Source organism: Pagrus major, chromosome 18 (genome assembly GCF_040436345.1).
Source record: "Pagrus major chromosome 18, Pma_NU_1.0".
NCBI classification, from domain to species: Eukaryota; Metazoa; Chordata; class Actinopteri; order Spariformes; family Sparidae; genus Pagrus; species Pagrus major.
This window is the reverse complement of record NC_133232.1, coordinates 12,529,649-12,544,938: the sequence shown is the minus strand read 5'-3', so window position 1 is coordinate 12,544,938 and position 15,290 is coordinate 12,529,649. Positions and strand designations below refer to the sequence as shown.

General features: G+C 36.1%; 1 protein-coding gene across 1 annotated transcript in view; it reads left to right on the top strand.

Moving 5' to 3' along the window:
- Positions 1-808: 808 nt before the first annotated feature.
- Positions 809-15,290, top strand: part of LOC141013485 (F-box only protein 38-like) — a 156,003-nt gene continuing 141,521 nt past the window's right edge. The window contains exon 1 of the mRNA XM_073487236.1: positions 809-877. Within this exon, the coding sequence (XP_073343337.1) occupies positions 809-877 (69 nt within the window). The remainder of the gene's footprint in view (positions 878-15,290) is intronic.

The window sequence follows — 15,290 nt, the reverse complement described above, 5'->3', positions numbered from 1 at the left end:
GAGTCAATGGAGGAGACAGTATCTATCTATGTATATTTCCCATACCATATATATATTTTGCACTGTATATATGTAAATACTTGGAGTGGTCATTGAACACTTGAGATTGTCTACTTTATTATTTTATTTTATTATATTTTATTTTATTGTCTACTTTACTATTTTATTTATATCTTTATCTTTATCTCTTGTTTCCATTCATGCTATATTTCTATTTCTACTTTGCACGGAGCATCCAGAACAAAAACAATTTCCCCCCGGGATTAATAAAGTATTCTGATTCTGATTCTGATTCTGATGTAATATGTTTTCTGCAAGTAACAGTCTCATTCCAATCGAGTTATATTTTACACTATCTGTAAGTCCAACAATCCAATATGCAATATGCAATATAATATGCAATATGCAATGAGCATTAATTCATAATTAAAGTAATGAGTAAAAAAATCCTAATGGGTGATATTTTGCATGATACCTAATTCCAAGAACACAATCTGCAAATGACTATTGGATCACATAAGTGATCTTTCATACTGATGTAATTCCAAAAGGGGAATATGAAAATTAGCTCTATTACAATTACCGATTAGGATTGGTATTCCAAATAAGCAATATGCTAGGTACGCTGTCTCACTTTTCCTCTTTCAAGTTCAAAGAAGCACACAATGAGATAAATTATGACCATTTGCAGCATGCAATCATCGCAATGCAAACTGCGTTTGGAAAAAGATTCTGAGATTTCAGACAGGAAAAAAACACATTATCCTTTCCCGTCACCCCCCTGAACACCGATCCATCCCCGTTGAATATGACTGCATTTACAGTTGTAAGTCAACCCGATCTTGAGATCGAACTGGCCGTCATAGCTGACAAAGACGTAAGGGTGTCTAAGTTAAGAAGCTTGACAGCTGATCTTGAGGATGTTGCTCATCAGAAGGCCACTCTTGCTCAGAAGAACAAATGGAATGATATTGAAAACCTCCCCAAACCAGACAAACTTGTGTTCGAAACATGGAATGCCATTCCTGACACTTATATGAACATGAAAAAATATGCATTTGGAGTCCTGTCAATCTTTGGATCCACATACTTATGTGAGCAGGTTTTACCCAGCATGAACTACATAAATAGCAAACATAGCTCCCGCCTCACAGATGACAGCTTGCAATCCTGTGTGAAGATCAAAGTGACGTCTTACAGCCCTGATATTGATAAGCTGTGCAGTGAAGTTCGGGAGCAGAAATCACATTAACCAGGTGAAAGAAATCATTCATTGATCAATCATTTAATGGGCTATTATTTTGCAAATATATATTTTTATATTGGACCCTGAACTGACGTAGTTGTGTTTTATTTTCATACTCTCATTCATTCTCCTGTTTATACATTCTCTCACTTTCTTTTTATACCTTTCATCCTTTGCTAAACCACCATTCAAACACCACACACCACTCCCCTCCTTTCAATTTGTTGATTTAACCTAAACTCCAACACCATGTGATCGCTGGGCGCTGTGGCTTTATATTCTGCCCTACCTATCCTGTCTGCTATGCTCCCAAAACTAAATCTATCCTGTTTTTTATACTCTGTTTTAACACCCCCCACCTCTTGTCTGTCTAGAAAAAACCCTCCCCTCTGGATTTCTATCTCTCCACATATCAATCAGTCTCTTCTCTTTCATCACCTGTCTCAGCACACCTCTGGATGAATCACTCCTGAAACACACAATTGATGAAGCATCCAACCTTCCCACCACACATTAAAATCACCCACAATCATACAGTTGTCACCACACATTCCTCCCACTCCCACCTTCTCTCTCTTTCCTCATTCGGTGCATATACATTCATTAGTTAAAACTTTTCCTCCATGTGTTCAAATGTTATCCCAATCACTCATCATCCACACTCTTTCTTACATCCTCAATCACTCCCCTCTTCACCAAAATTGCCACCCCTCTTGATTTAGTTCCCCCATTGTTAACATACATCTCACCCATCCATTCTCTCTCAGTCTCTCTCACACACTCATCATCCCAGTGAGTCTCTTGTAGGCAAATGATGTCAGCCTCACACACCAGCAAGGTTTGCTGTCTTCTGTCTCTGTCTCGGAGCCCATTCCCATCGAAGGAGGAAATATGGAGCATGATAAGCAAAATTGAAAAGAGTGTCTCCATGAGTTCTTTTCACTTGCCGTCTTGTCATGGGTCTTTTCCTCACTTCTCCCACCTTCTCCATGGTACCTCCCTCACTGCCCGTAACATCAGACACCGTCCACTCTAACCCAGTCATTCTCACCCCCGGTACTCTCACTTGTCTTTAGACCTCTCCTTACTCCAGCCTCCTCCTCCCGTCTGCTGCTCCGTGCACTCCAGGGCATAATGGCCCTGTTTTCCACATTTAAAACATGTGTCTAACAATATGTCCAGGCCGAATGCAAAGTTCCGTCCGTGATCTCCGTCCCTGGCCACATCCGTCTCCTGATTCCGGAACCAGGCTTGACTCCCCAGTCTCTTAATTTCTCCAGTATTGCCATGTCCTCAATATAAGTGGGCAAATTAATAAAAGAGACCACCATTTTGTCTATGCCCAATTCCCTCGCCATGATTATATTGTTTTTGATTTTTAGTCCGTCCATGATTTTTTTGATTTTTTTTCTTCTCACCAATACACACACTTACTACTTCACCAAAGGGGGCGTGTTCAGAGTGGTATGGCCGTAAGCCACACTTACACCCCAAAAAAGGCCGGTAGTGCAGGTAGGATACGTCCAGAAATAAGGCAAATCCTGTTACCAGGATGAAAAATGAGCCTTCATAACAAGCTCTGCTGTCACCTGTTTTTACATTTCTAAGGCTTTCGCTGTATGAAAAACAGCTATCAGTGGATTGGTAAGCACTGACACATTATTGTCTCAGCAGCATTTCCATTGATGTATTCAATTTGATCAAATAATTACATGTTTAGAGGAGGGAAATGTACCATATTTCCCTCTGAAATGGAATGAAGTAGTAGTATAAAACAGCATAAAGTGGAAATAGGAAGTGAAGGACTAGTCATTTACATTTCTCCACCTAAACAGACAGCCTGCATAACCGGAAAACAAGAAACAGGCTGCTGTTTTTTTTCAACCCTGTCTCCACTGAAGAAGCTGCAGCGCCCTCTGGTGTCTGTAGAGCAAAGTCAAAAAGCTTAGCACCTGGCATTCCCAAGCGATCTCCCATCCAAACTCTCACCAGGACCAACACTTCTTAGCTTCCGAGATTCGGCGTGTTCAAATTGGCATGGGCGTGAGCCACACTTGCACCCCAAAACAAGCCTTTTAAAGATGCCCTCAGATTGCGTTTCATTATTTTGTCTTGGAGTGCAGGTAGGATACGTCCAGAAATTAAGCAAATCCTGTTTCTGTTGTCTATTTCTACTGTGTGCTGTGTATTTCTACTGTGTATTTCCACTGTGTGACATGTATTTCTACAGTGTATTTCTACTGTGTGACGTGTATTTCTACAGTGTATTTCTACTGTGTACTTCTACTGTATGCTCTGTATTTCTAGTGTATTTCTACTGTGTGATGTGTATTTCTATAGTGTATTACTACTGTGTGCTCTGTATTTCTACAGTGTATTTCTACTGTGTGATGTGTATTTCTACAGTGTATTTCTACTATGTACTGTGTATTTCTACAGTGTATTTCTACTGTGTGAAGTGTATTTCTACTGTGTATTTCTGCTGTGTGATGTATATTTATACTCTGTACTGTGTACTGGGTATTCATACTGTGTACTGTGTATGTATACTGTGTACTGTGTGTGTATACCTTGTAATGTGTATTCATACTGCGTACTGTGTATTTATACTGTGTGCTCTGTATTTATACTGTGCAATGTGAATTTAAAGTGTGTATTTATACTTTGTACAGTTTATTTATACTGTTTCTTGTGTATTTATACTGTGTACTGTGTATGTATATGTGTGCTGTGTATTTTGACTGTGTGATGTGTTTTTCAACTGTGTATTCTACCGTGTGATGTGTATTTCGACTGTGTATTCCAACTGTGTGATGTGTATTTCTACTGTGTGACGTGTATTTCTGCTATGTATTTCTACTATGTGCTGTGTATTTCTACTGTACATTTCTACTGTGATGTTTTCTTCGACTGTGTATTTCTACTGTGTGCTGTGTATTTCTGCTGTGTATTTTTACTGTGTATTTTTACTGTGTGCTGTGCATTTCAACTGTGTATTTCTACTGTGTGATGTGTATTTCTACTGTGTGAGATGTATTTCTGCTGTGTATTTCTACTGTGTGATGTGTATTTCTACTGTGTGAGATGTATTTCTGCTGTGTATTTCTACTGTGTGATGTTCATTTCGACTGTGTATTTCTACTGTGTGATGTGTATTTCTATTATGTGCTCTGTATTTCTACTGTGTATTTCTGTGTGATGTGTATTTCTTCTGTGTATTTCGACTTTGTGATGTGTATTCCTACTGTGTGATGTGTGCTCTGTATTTCTACAGTGTATTTCTGCTGTGTGATGTGTATTTCTACTGTGTGCTCTGTATTTCTACAGTGTATTTCTACTGTGTGCTCTGTATCTCTACAGTGATGTGTATTTCTACTGTGTCTATCTGTTGTGTGCTCTGTATTTCTTCTGTGTATTTCGACTCTGTGCTGTGAATTGCTACTGTGTATTTCTATGTACTGTGTAATTCTACTCTCTGATGTGTATTTCTACTGTGTCCTGTGTATTTCTACTCTCTGATGTGTATGTCTACTGTGTCCTATGTATTTCTACTGTGTGCTGTGTATTTTTACTGTGTTGTGTATTTCTACTGTGTATTTCTATTGTGTGCTCTGTATTTCTACTGTTTATTTCAACTGTGTGATGTGTATTTCTACTGTGTATTTCGACTGTGTGATGTGTATTTCTACTGTGTGCTCTGTATTTCTACAGTGTATTTCTACTGTGTGATGTGTATTTCTATTGTGTGCTCTGTATTTCTACTGTGTATTTCAACTGTGTGCTCTGTATTTCTACAGTGTATTTCTACTGTGTGATGTGTATTTCTACTGTGTGCTCTGTATGTCTACAGTGTATTTCTACTGTGTGATGTGTATTTCTATTGTGTGCTCTGTATTTCTACTGTGTATTTCGACTGTGTGCTGTGTATTTCTACTGTGTCCTGTGTATTTCTACTGTGTATTTCTACTGTGTGCTGTGTGTTACTACTGTGTATTTCTAATGTGTGCTGTGTGTTTCTACTGTCTATTTCTAATGTGTGATGTGTATTTCTGCGGTGTATTAATACTCAGTGCTGTATATTTCTACTGTGTATTTCTGCTGTGTATTTCTTCTGAGTGCTGTGTATTTCTATAGTATTTCTACTGTGTGCTGTGTATTATTCCTGTGCAATGTGTATTTACTGTGTTCTGTGTATTTCTACTTTATATTTCTATTGTGTGCTTTGCATTTCTACTCTCTCTTTCTACTGTATGATGTGTATTTCTACTGTGTATTTCTACTGTGTCTTGTGTATTTCGACTGTGTGATGTGTATTTCTACAGAGTGATTTGTATTTCTACTTTGTATTTCTATTGTATGCTATGTATTTCTACTTTGTATTTCTATTGTGTGCTATGTATTTCTACTGTGTGATGTGTATTTCTACTTTGTATTACTATTGTGTGCTCTGCATTTCTACTGTGTATTTCGACAGCGAGCTGCAGGACTCATCTGAAGAAGACACAATCTCGAGGGGGAGTCTGACACAGAATGCTCACTGGAGCCCACTTCTGTGAGTGCCTCTGACCCGTCCTCTGAAAGTGGAGAGGACACTGGGGATCCTGCCGATCCTTACAGTGAGTGGACAGCGAATAACAGGCAAGTCTAGTCTCCATCTCATGCCGAGACACTGCGCTACATTCAGGCATCAACCGGCATGATGCCAGGGCCCACGAGATATGCCATATCAAGAATCCATGATGTGTCATCCTCTTTTGACCCTTTTTTCACTCCTGACATGATCCAGCTGATTTTGCAAATGACAAACCTTACACGGAGGCGTGCAGTGTCAGGATGGAGTGATGTGGATGCCCATAAGATTCGAGCGTACTTGGGACTTCTCATCCTGGCAGGTGTGTACCGGTCCAAAGGGGACTCTACCCGCAGTCTGTGGGATGACCAGAGTGGGAGACCAGTCGTCAGGGCCACCATGTCCCACAAACGATTTCAAATGATAAGCGCCAGCCTCCGATTCGATGACCGACATGCTGCTGCCATGGTGGTGAAGTTACAGACCACTGTTGCTGCCCTAGCAGAAACCACCGACACCGCCATTGCCACTGCTGCCACCAGCTCGACCAGAAGGAGAGCTGAATGCTGGTTGTGCACAAGGCTAAAATAGAGGTCTTCTACCACCTGCACCAAGTGTAACAGGTGCATTTGTAGAGAGCACCAGGTCACATGCTGCAGGACCTTCTGGTCTTCTGCTAGAAATGAACTATAAAATATGGATACTTCTTCTGTTCTGTTGTGTTCTATTTTGTTGTGGATGGCTGAAGTTAGATTAATATTGTTGCAAACATGGTTTCCATTGGTCTTTAATTCACTTTTTGCACTGTGCAGTATGAGGTACTTCATTGAAAAAAGGTTTTTACAAGGAAGCTGCCTTGCCAGGAATATTTGAATTTGGATAAATATCATGGCAAACATGGTTTCCCTTGCTCTTTAATTCATTTATGGTGAAAGCTCACTGTCAATTTTGAGCGTTTCAGAGGGATAGAAGCTTCTTTTTGCACTGTGCAGTATTTCTACTGTGTATTTGTAATGTGATGTGTATTGCTACTGTGTATTTCTATTGTCTTCTCTGTATTTCTACTGTGTATTTCTATTGTGATGTGTATTTCTACTGTGACATTTCGACTCTGTGCTGTGTATTTCTACTGTGTATTTCGACTGTGTGATGTTTATTTCTACTGTGTATTTCTACTGTGTGATGTTTATTTCTACTGTGTATTTCTACTGTGTATCTCTATTGTGATGTGTATTTCTACTGTGATGTGTATTTCTACTGTGCGATGTTTATTTCTACTGTGTATTTCTACTGTGTATCTCTATTGTGATGTGTATTTCTACTGTGATGTGTATTTGTACTGTGTATTTCTATTGTCTGCTCTGTATTTCTACTGTGTATTTCGACTGTGTGCTATGTATTTCTAGTGTATTTATACTGTGTGCTGTGTATTTCTACTGTGTATTTCTATTGTGATGTGTATTTCTACTGTGATGTGTATTTCTACAGTGTATTTCTATTGTATGCTTAGTATTTCTACTGTGTATTTCGACTGTGCTATGTATTTCTAGTGTATTTGTAGTGTGCTGTGTATTTCTACTGTGTATTTCTATTGTGATGTGTTTTCTACTGTGCGATGTTTATTTCTACTGTGAATTTCTACTGTGTATCTCTATTGTGATGTGTATTTCTACTGTGATGTGTATTTCTACAGTGTGTTTCTATTGTATGCTTACTATTTCTACTGTGTATTTCTATTGTATGCTTAGTATTTCTACGGTGTATTTCGACTGTGTGCTATGTATTTCTAGTGTATTTGTACTGTGTGCTGTGTAATTCTACTGTGTATTTCTATTGTCTGCTCTGTATTTCTACTGTTTATTTCGACTGTGTGCTGTGAATTTCTACTGTGTATTTCGACTGTGTGATGTTTATTTCTACTGTGTATTTCTACTGTGTATTTCGACTGTGTGATGTTTATTTCTACTGTGTATTTCTACTGTGTATCTCTATTGTGATGTGTATTTCTACTGTGCGATGTTTATTTCTACTGTGTATCTCTATTGTGATGTGTATTTCGACTGTGTGCTATGTATTTCTGGTGTATTTCTACTGTGTGCTGTGTATTTCTACTGTGTATTTCTATTGTGATGTGTATTTCTACTTTGATGTGTATTTCTACTGTGTATTTCTATTGTCTGCTCTGAATTTCTACTGTGTATTTCTATTGTGATGTGTATTTATACTGTGATGTGTATTTCTACTGTGTATTTCTATTGTCTTCTCTGTATTTCTACTGTGTATTTCTATTGTGATGTGTATTTCTACTGTGACATTTCGACTCTGTGCTGTGTATTTCTACTGTGTATTTCGACTGTGTGATGTTTATTTCTACTGTGTATTTCTACTGTGTGATGTTTATTTCTACTGTGTATTTCTACTGTGTCTCTCTATTGTGATGTGTATTTCTACTGTGATGTGTATTTCTACTGTGCAATGTTTATTTCTAATGTGTATTTCCACTGTGTATCTCTATTGTGATGTGTATTTCTACTGTGATGTGTATTTGTACTGTGTATTTCTATTGTCTGCTCTGTATTTCTACTGTGTGTTTCGACTGTGTGCTATGTATTTCTAGTGTATTTATACTGTGTGCTGTGTATTTCTACTGTGTATTTCTATTGTGATGTGTATTTCTACTGTGATGTGTATTTCTACAGTGTATTTCTATTGTATGCTTAGTATTTCTACTGTGTATTTCGACTGTGCTATGTATTTCTAGTGTATTTGTAGTGTGCTGTGTATTTCTACTGTGTATTTCTATTGTGATGTGTTTTCTACTGTGCGATGTTTATTTCTACTGTGAATTTCTACTGTGTATCTCTATTGTGATGTGTATTTCTACTGTGATGTGTATTTCTACAGTGTGTTTCTATTGTATGCTTACAATTTCTACTGTGTATTTCTATTGTATGCTTAGTATTTCTACGGTGTATTTCGACTGTGTGCTATGTATTTCTAGTGTATTTGTACTGTGTGCTGTGTATTTCTACTGTGTATTTCTATTGTCTGCTCTGTATTTCTACTGTTTATTTCGACTGTGTGCTGTGAATTTCTACTGTGTATTTCGACTGTGTGATGTTTATTTCTACTGTGTATTTCTACTGTGTATTTTGACTGTGTGATGTTTATTTCTACTGTGTATTTCTACTGTGTATCTCTATTGTGATGTGTATTTCTACTGTGATGTGTATTTCTACTGTGCGATGTTTATTTCTACTGTGTATCTCTATTGTGATGTGTATTTCGACTGTGTGCTATGTATTTCTGGTGTATTTATACTGTGTGCTGTGTATTTCTACTGTGTATTTCTATTGTGCTGTGAATTTCTACTGTGTATTTCGACTGTGTGATGTTTATTTCTACTGTGTATTTCTACTGTGTATCTCTATTGTGATGTGTATTTCTACTGTGATGTGTATTTCTACTGTGCGATGTTTATTTCTACTGTGTATTTCTACTGTGTATCTCTATTGTGATGTGTATTTCTACTGTGATGTGTATTTGTACTGTGTATTTCTATTGTCTGCTCTGTATTTGTACTGTGTATTTCGACTGTGTGCTATGTATTTCTAGTGTATTTCTACTGTGTGTTGTGTATTTCTACTGTGTATTTCTATTGTGATGTGTATTTCTACAGTGTATTTCTATTGTATGCTTAGTATTTGTACTGTGTATTTCAACTGTGCTATGTATTTCTAGTGTATTTGTACTGTGTGCTGTGTATTTCTACTGTGTATTTCTATTGTGATGTGTTTCCTACTGTGCGATGTTTATTTCTACTGTGAATTTCTACTGTGTATCTCTATTGTGATGTGAATTTCTACTGTGATGTGTATTTCTACAGTGTATTTCTATTGTATGCTTATTATTTCCACGGTGTATTTCGACTGTGTGCTATGTATTTCTAGTGTATTTATACTGTGTGCTGTGTATTTCTACTGTGTATTTCTATTGTGATGTGTATTTCTACTGTGATGTGTATTTGTACTGTGTATTTCTATTGTCTGCTCTGTATTTCTACTGTGTATTTCGACTGTGTGCTATGTATTTCTAGTGTATTTATACTGTGCAATGTTTATTTCTACTGTGAATTTCTACTGTGTATCTCTATTGTGATGTGTATTTCTACTGTGATGTGTATTTCTACAGTGTGTTTCTATTGTATGCTTACAATTTCTACTGTGTATTTCTATTGTATGCTTAGTATTTCTACGGTGTATTTCGACTGTGTGCTATGTATTTCTAGTGTATTTGTACTGTGTGCTGTGTATTTCTACTGTGTATTTCTATTGTCTGCTCTGTATTTCTACTGTTTATTTCGACTGTGTGCTGTGAATTTCTACTGTGTATTTCGACTGTGTGATGTTTATTTCTACTGTGTATTTCTACTGTGTATTTCGACTGTGTGATGTTTATTTCTACTGTGTATTTCTACTGTGTATCTCTATTGTGATGTGTATTTCTACTGTGATGTGTACTGTGTATTTCTATTGTCTGCTCTGTATTTGTACTGTGTATTTCGACTGTGTGCTATGTATTTCTAGTGTATTTGTACTGTGTGCTTTGTATTTCTACTGTGTATTTCTATTGTGATGTGTATTTCTACTGTGATGTGTATTTCTACAGCGTGTTTCTATTGTATGCTTAGTATTTCTACTGTGTATTTCTATTGTCTGCTCTGTATTTGTACTGTGTATTTCGACTGTGTGCTATGTATTTCTACTGTATTTCTACTGTGTGCTGTGTATTTCTACTGTGTATTTCTATTGTGATGTGTATTTCTACTGTGATGTGTATATCTACAGTGTATTTCTATTGTATGCTTAGTATTTCTACTGTGTATTTCGACTGTGCTATGTATTTCTAGTGTATTTGTACTGTGTGCTGTGTATTTCTACTGTGTATTTCTATTGTGATGTGTTTTCTACTCTGCGATGTTTATTTCTACTGTGAATTTCTACTGTGTATTTCGACTGTGTGATGTTTATTTCTACTGTGTATTTCTACTGTGTATTTCGACTGTGTGATGTTTATTTCTACTGTGTATTTCTACTGTGTATCTCTATTGTGATGTGTATTTCTACTGTGATGTGTACTGTGTATTTCTATTGTCTGCTCTGTATTTGTACTGTGTATTTCGACTGTGTGCTATGTATTTCTAGTGTATTTGTACTGTGTGCTTTGTATTTCTACTGTGTATTTCTATTGTGATGTGTATTTCTACTGTGATGTGTATTTCTACAGCGTGTTTCTATTGTATGCTTAGTATTTCTACTGTGTATTTCTATTGTCTGCTCTGTATTTGTACTGTGTATTTCGACTGTGTGCTATGTATTTCTACTGTATTTCTACTGTGTGCTGTGTATTTCTACTGTGTATTTCTATTGTGATGTGTATTTCTACTGTGATGTGTATATCTACAGTGTATTTCTATTGTATGCTTAGTATTTCTACTGTGTATTTCGACTGTGCTATGTATTTCTAGTGTATTTGTACTGTGTGCTGTGTATTTCTACTGTGTATTTCTATTGTGATGTGTTTTCTACTCTGCGATGTTTATTTCTACTGTGAATTTCTACTGTGTATTTCGACTGTGTGATGTTTATTTCTACTGTGTATTTCTACTGTGTATTTCGACTGTGTGATGTTTATTTCTACTGTGTATTTCTACTGTGTATCTCTATTGTGATGTGTATTTCTACTGTGATGTGTACTGTGTATTTCTATTGTCTGCTCTGTATTTGTACTGTGTATTTCGACTGTGTGCTATGTATTTCTAGTGTATTTGTACTGTGTGCTTTGTATTTCTACTGTGTATTTCTATTGTGATGTGTATTTCTACTGTGATGTGTATTTCTACAGCGTGTTTCTATTGTATGCTTAGTATTTCTACTGTGTATTTCTATTGTCTGCTCTGTATTTGTACTGTGTATTTCGACTGTGTGCTATGTATTTCTACTGTATTTCTACTGTGTGCTGTGTATTTCTACTGTGTATTTCTATTGTGATGTGTATTTCTACTGTGATGTGTATATCTACAGTGTATTTCTATTGTATGCTTAGTATTTCTACTGTGTATTTCGACTGTGCTATGTATTTCTAGTGTATTTGTACTGTGTGCTGTGTATTTCTACTGTGTATTTCTATTGTGATGTGTTTTCTACTCTGCGATGTTTATTTCTACTGTGAATTTCTACTGTGTACCTCTATTGTGATGTGTATTTCTACTGTGATGTGTATTTCTACTGTGTATTTCTATTGTCTGCTCTGTATTTGTATTGTGTATTTCGACTGTGTGCTATGTATTTCTAGTGTATTTGTACTGTGTGCTTTGTATTTCTACTGTGTATTTCTATTGTGATGTGTATTTCTACTGTGATGTGTATTTCTACAGTGTATTTCTATTGTATGCTTAGTATTTCTACTGTGTATTTCTATTGTATGCTTAGTATTTCTACGGTGTATTTCGACTGTGTGCTATGTATTTCTAGTGTATTTGTACTGTGTGCTGTGTATTTCTACTGTGTATTTCTATTGTCTGCTCTGTATTTCTACTGTCTATTTCGACTGTGTGCTGTGAATTTCTACTGTGTATTTCGACTGTGTGATGTTTATTTCTACTGTGTATTTCGATTGTGTGCTATGTATTTCTAGTGTATTTGTACTGTGTGCTGTGTATTTCTACTGTGTATTTCTACTGTCTATTTCGACTGTGTGCTGTGAATTTCTACTGTGTATTTCGACTGTGTGATGTTTATTTCTACTGTGTATTTCTACTGTGTATTTCGACTGTGTGATGTTTATTTCTACTGTGTATTTCTACTGTGTATCTCTATTGTGATGTGTATTTCTACTGTGAAGTGTATTTCTACTGTGCGATGTTTATTTCTACTGTGTATTTCTACTGTGTATCTCTATTGTGATGTGTATTTCTACTGTGATGTGTATTTTTACTGTGTATTTCTATTGTCTGCTCTGTATTTCTACTGTGTATTTCGACTGTGTGCTATGTATTTCTAGTGTATTTATACTGTGTGCTGTGTATTTCTATTGTGATGTGTATTACTACTGTGATGTGTATTTCTACAGTGTATTTCTATTGTATGCTTAGTATTTCTACTGTGTATTTCGACTGTGCTATGTATTTCTAGTGTATTTATACTGTGTGCTGTGTATTTCTACTGTGTATTTCTATTGTGATGTGTATTTCTACTGTGTATTTCTATTGTCTGCTCTGTATTACTACTGTGTATTTCTATTGTCTTCTCTGTATTTCTGCTGTGTATTTCTACTGTGTATTTTGACTGTGTGATGTTTATTTCTACTGTGTATTTCCACTGTGTATCTCTATTGTGATGCGTATTTCTACGGTGATGTGTATTTCTACTGTGTATTTCTATTGTCTTCTCTGTATTTCTGCTGTATATTTCGACTCTGTGCTGTGTATTTCTACTGTGTATTTTGACTGTGTGATGTTTATTTCAACTGTGTATCTCTATTGTGATGTGTATTTCTACTGTGCGATGTTTATTTCTATTGTGCGATGTTTATTTCTACTGTGTATTTCTACTGTGTATGTCTATGTTGATGTGTATTTCCACTGTGATATGTATTTCTATGTATTTCAATTGTCTGCTCTGCATTTCTCCTGTGTATTTCGACTTTGATATGTATTGCGATTGTATTTGTACTGTCCGCTATGTCTATTGTGTTTTTCTATTGTGATTTGTATTTCTACTGTGATGTCTATTTCTACTGTGAAATCCTATTGTCTGCTCTGTATTTCTACTGTGTATTTTGACTGTGTGCTGTGTATTTCTACTGTGTATTTTGACTATGTGATGTTTGTTTCTGATCTGTATTCCTACTATGTGCTGTGTATGTCTACAGTATATGTCTACTATGTACTGTCTATTTCTACAGTGTATTTCTATGGTATGCTTAGTATTTCTACTGTGTATTTCTATTGTATGCTTAGTATTTCTACGGTGTATTTCGACTGTGTGCTATGTATTTCTAGTGTATTTGTACTGTGTGCTGTGTATTTCTACTGTGTATTTCTATTGTCTGCTCTGTATTTCTACTGTCTATTTCGACTGTGTGCTGTGAATTTCTACTGTGTATTTCGACTGTGTGATGTTTATTTCTACTGTGCATTTCTACTGTGTATTTCGACTGTGTGATGTTTATTTCTACTGTGTATTTCTACTGTGTATCTCTATTGTGATGTGTATTTCTACTGTGATGTGTATTTCTACTGTGCGATGTTTATTTCTACTGTGTATTTCTGCTGTGTATCTCTATTGTGATGTGTATTTCTACTGTGATGTGTATTTGTGCTGTGTATTTCTATTGTCTGCTCTGTATTTCTACTGTGTATTTCGACTGTGTGCTATGTATTTCTAGTGTATTTATACTGTGTGCTGTGTATTTCTACTGTGTATTTCTATTGTGATGTGTATTACTACTGTGATGTGTATTTCTACAGTGTATTTCTATTGTATGCTTAGTATTTCTACTGTGTATTTCGACTGTGCTATGTATTTCTAGTGTATTTATACTGTGTGCTGTGCATTTCTACTGTGTATTTCTATTGTGATGTGTATTTCTACTGTGTATTTCTATTGTCTGCTCTGTATTACTACTGTGTATTTCTATTGTCTTCTCTGTATTTCTGCTGTGTATTTCTACTGTGTATTTTGACTGTGTGATGTTTATTTCTACTGTGTATTTCCATTGTGTATCTTTATTGTGATGTGTATTTCTACGGTGATGTGTATTTCTACTCTGTATTTCTATTGTCTTCTTTGTATTTCTGCTGTATATTTCGACTCTGTGCTGTGTATTTCTACTGTGTATTTTGACTGTGTGATGTTTATTTCAACTGTGTATCTCTATTGTGATGTGTATTTCTACTGTGATATGTATTTCTACTGTGCAATGTTTATTTCTACTGTGTATTTCTACTGTGTATCTCTATGTTGATGTGTATTTCCACTGTGATGTGTATTTCTATGTATTTCAATTGTCTGCTCTGCATTTCTCCTGTGTATTTCGACTGTGATATGTATTGCGATTGTATTTGTACTGTCCGCTATGTCTACTGTGTTTTTCTATTGTGATGTGTACTTCTACTGTGATGTCTATTTCTACTGTGAAATCCTATTGTCTGCTCTGTATTTCTACTGTGTATTTTGACTGTGTGCTGTGTATTTCTACTGTGTATTTTGACTATGTGATGTTTGTTTCTGATCTGTATTCCTACTATGTGCTGTGTATGTCTACAGTATATGTCTAGCCCTAACCCTACAGTGTATTTCAAATGTGTGATGTGTATTTCCAATTTGTGCTCTGTATTTCTACAGTCTGTTTCTACTGTGTGATGTGGATTCAACCTCTTTATTTCTAATGCGTGATGTGTATTTCTACAGT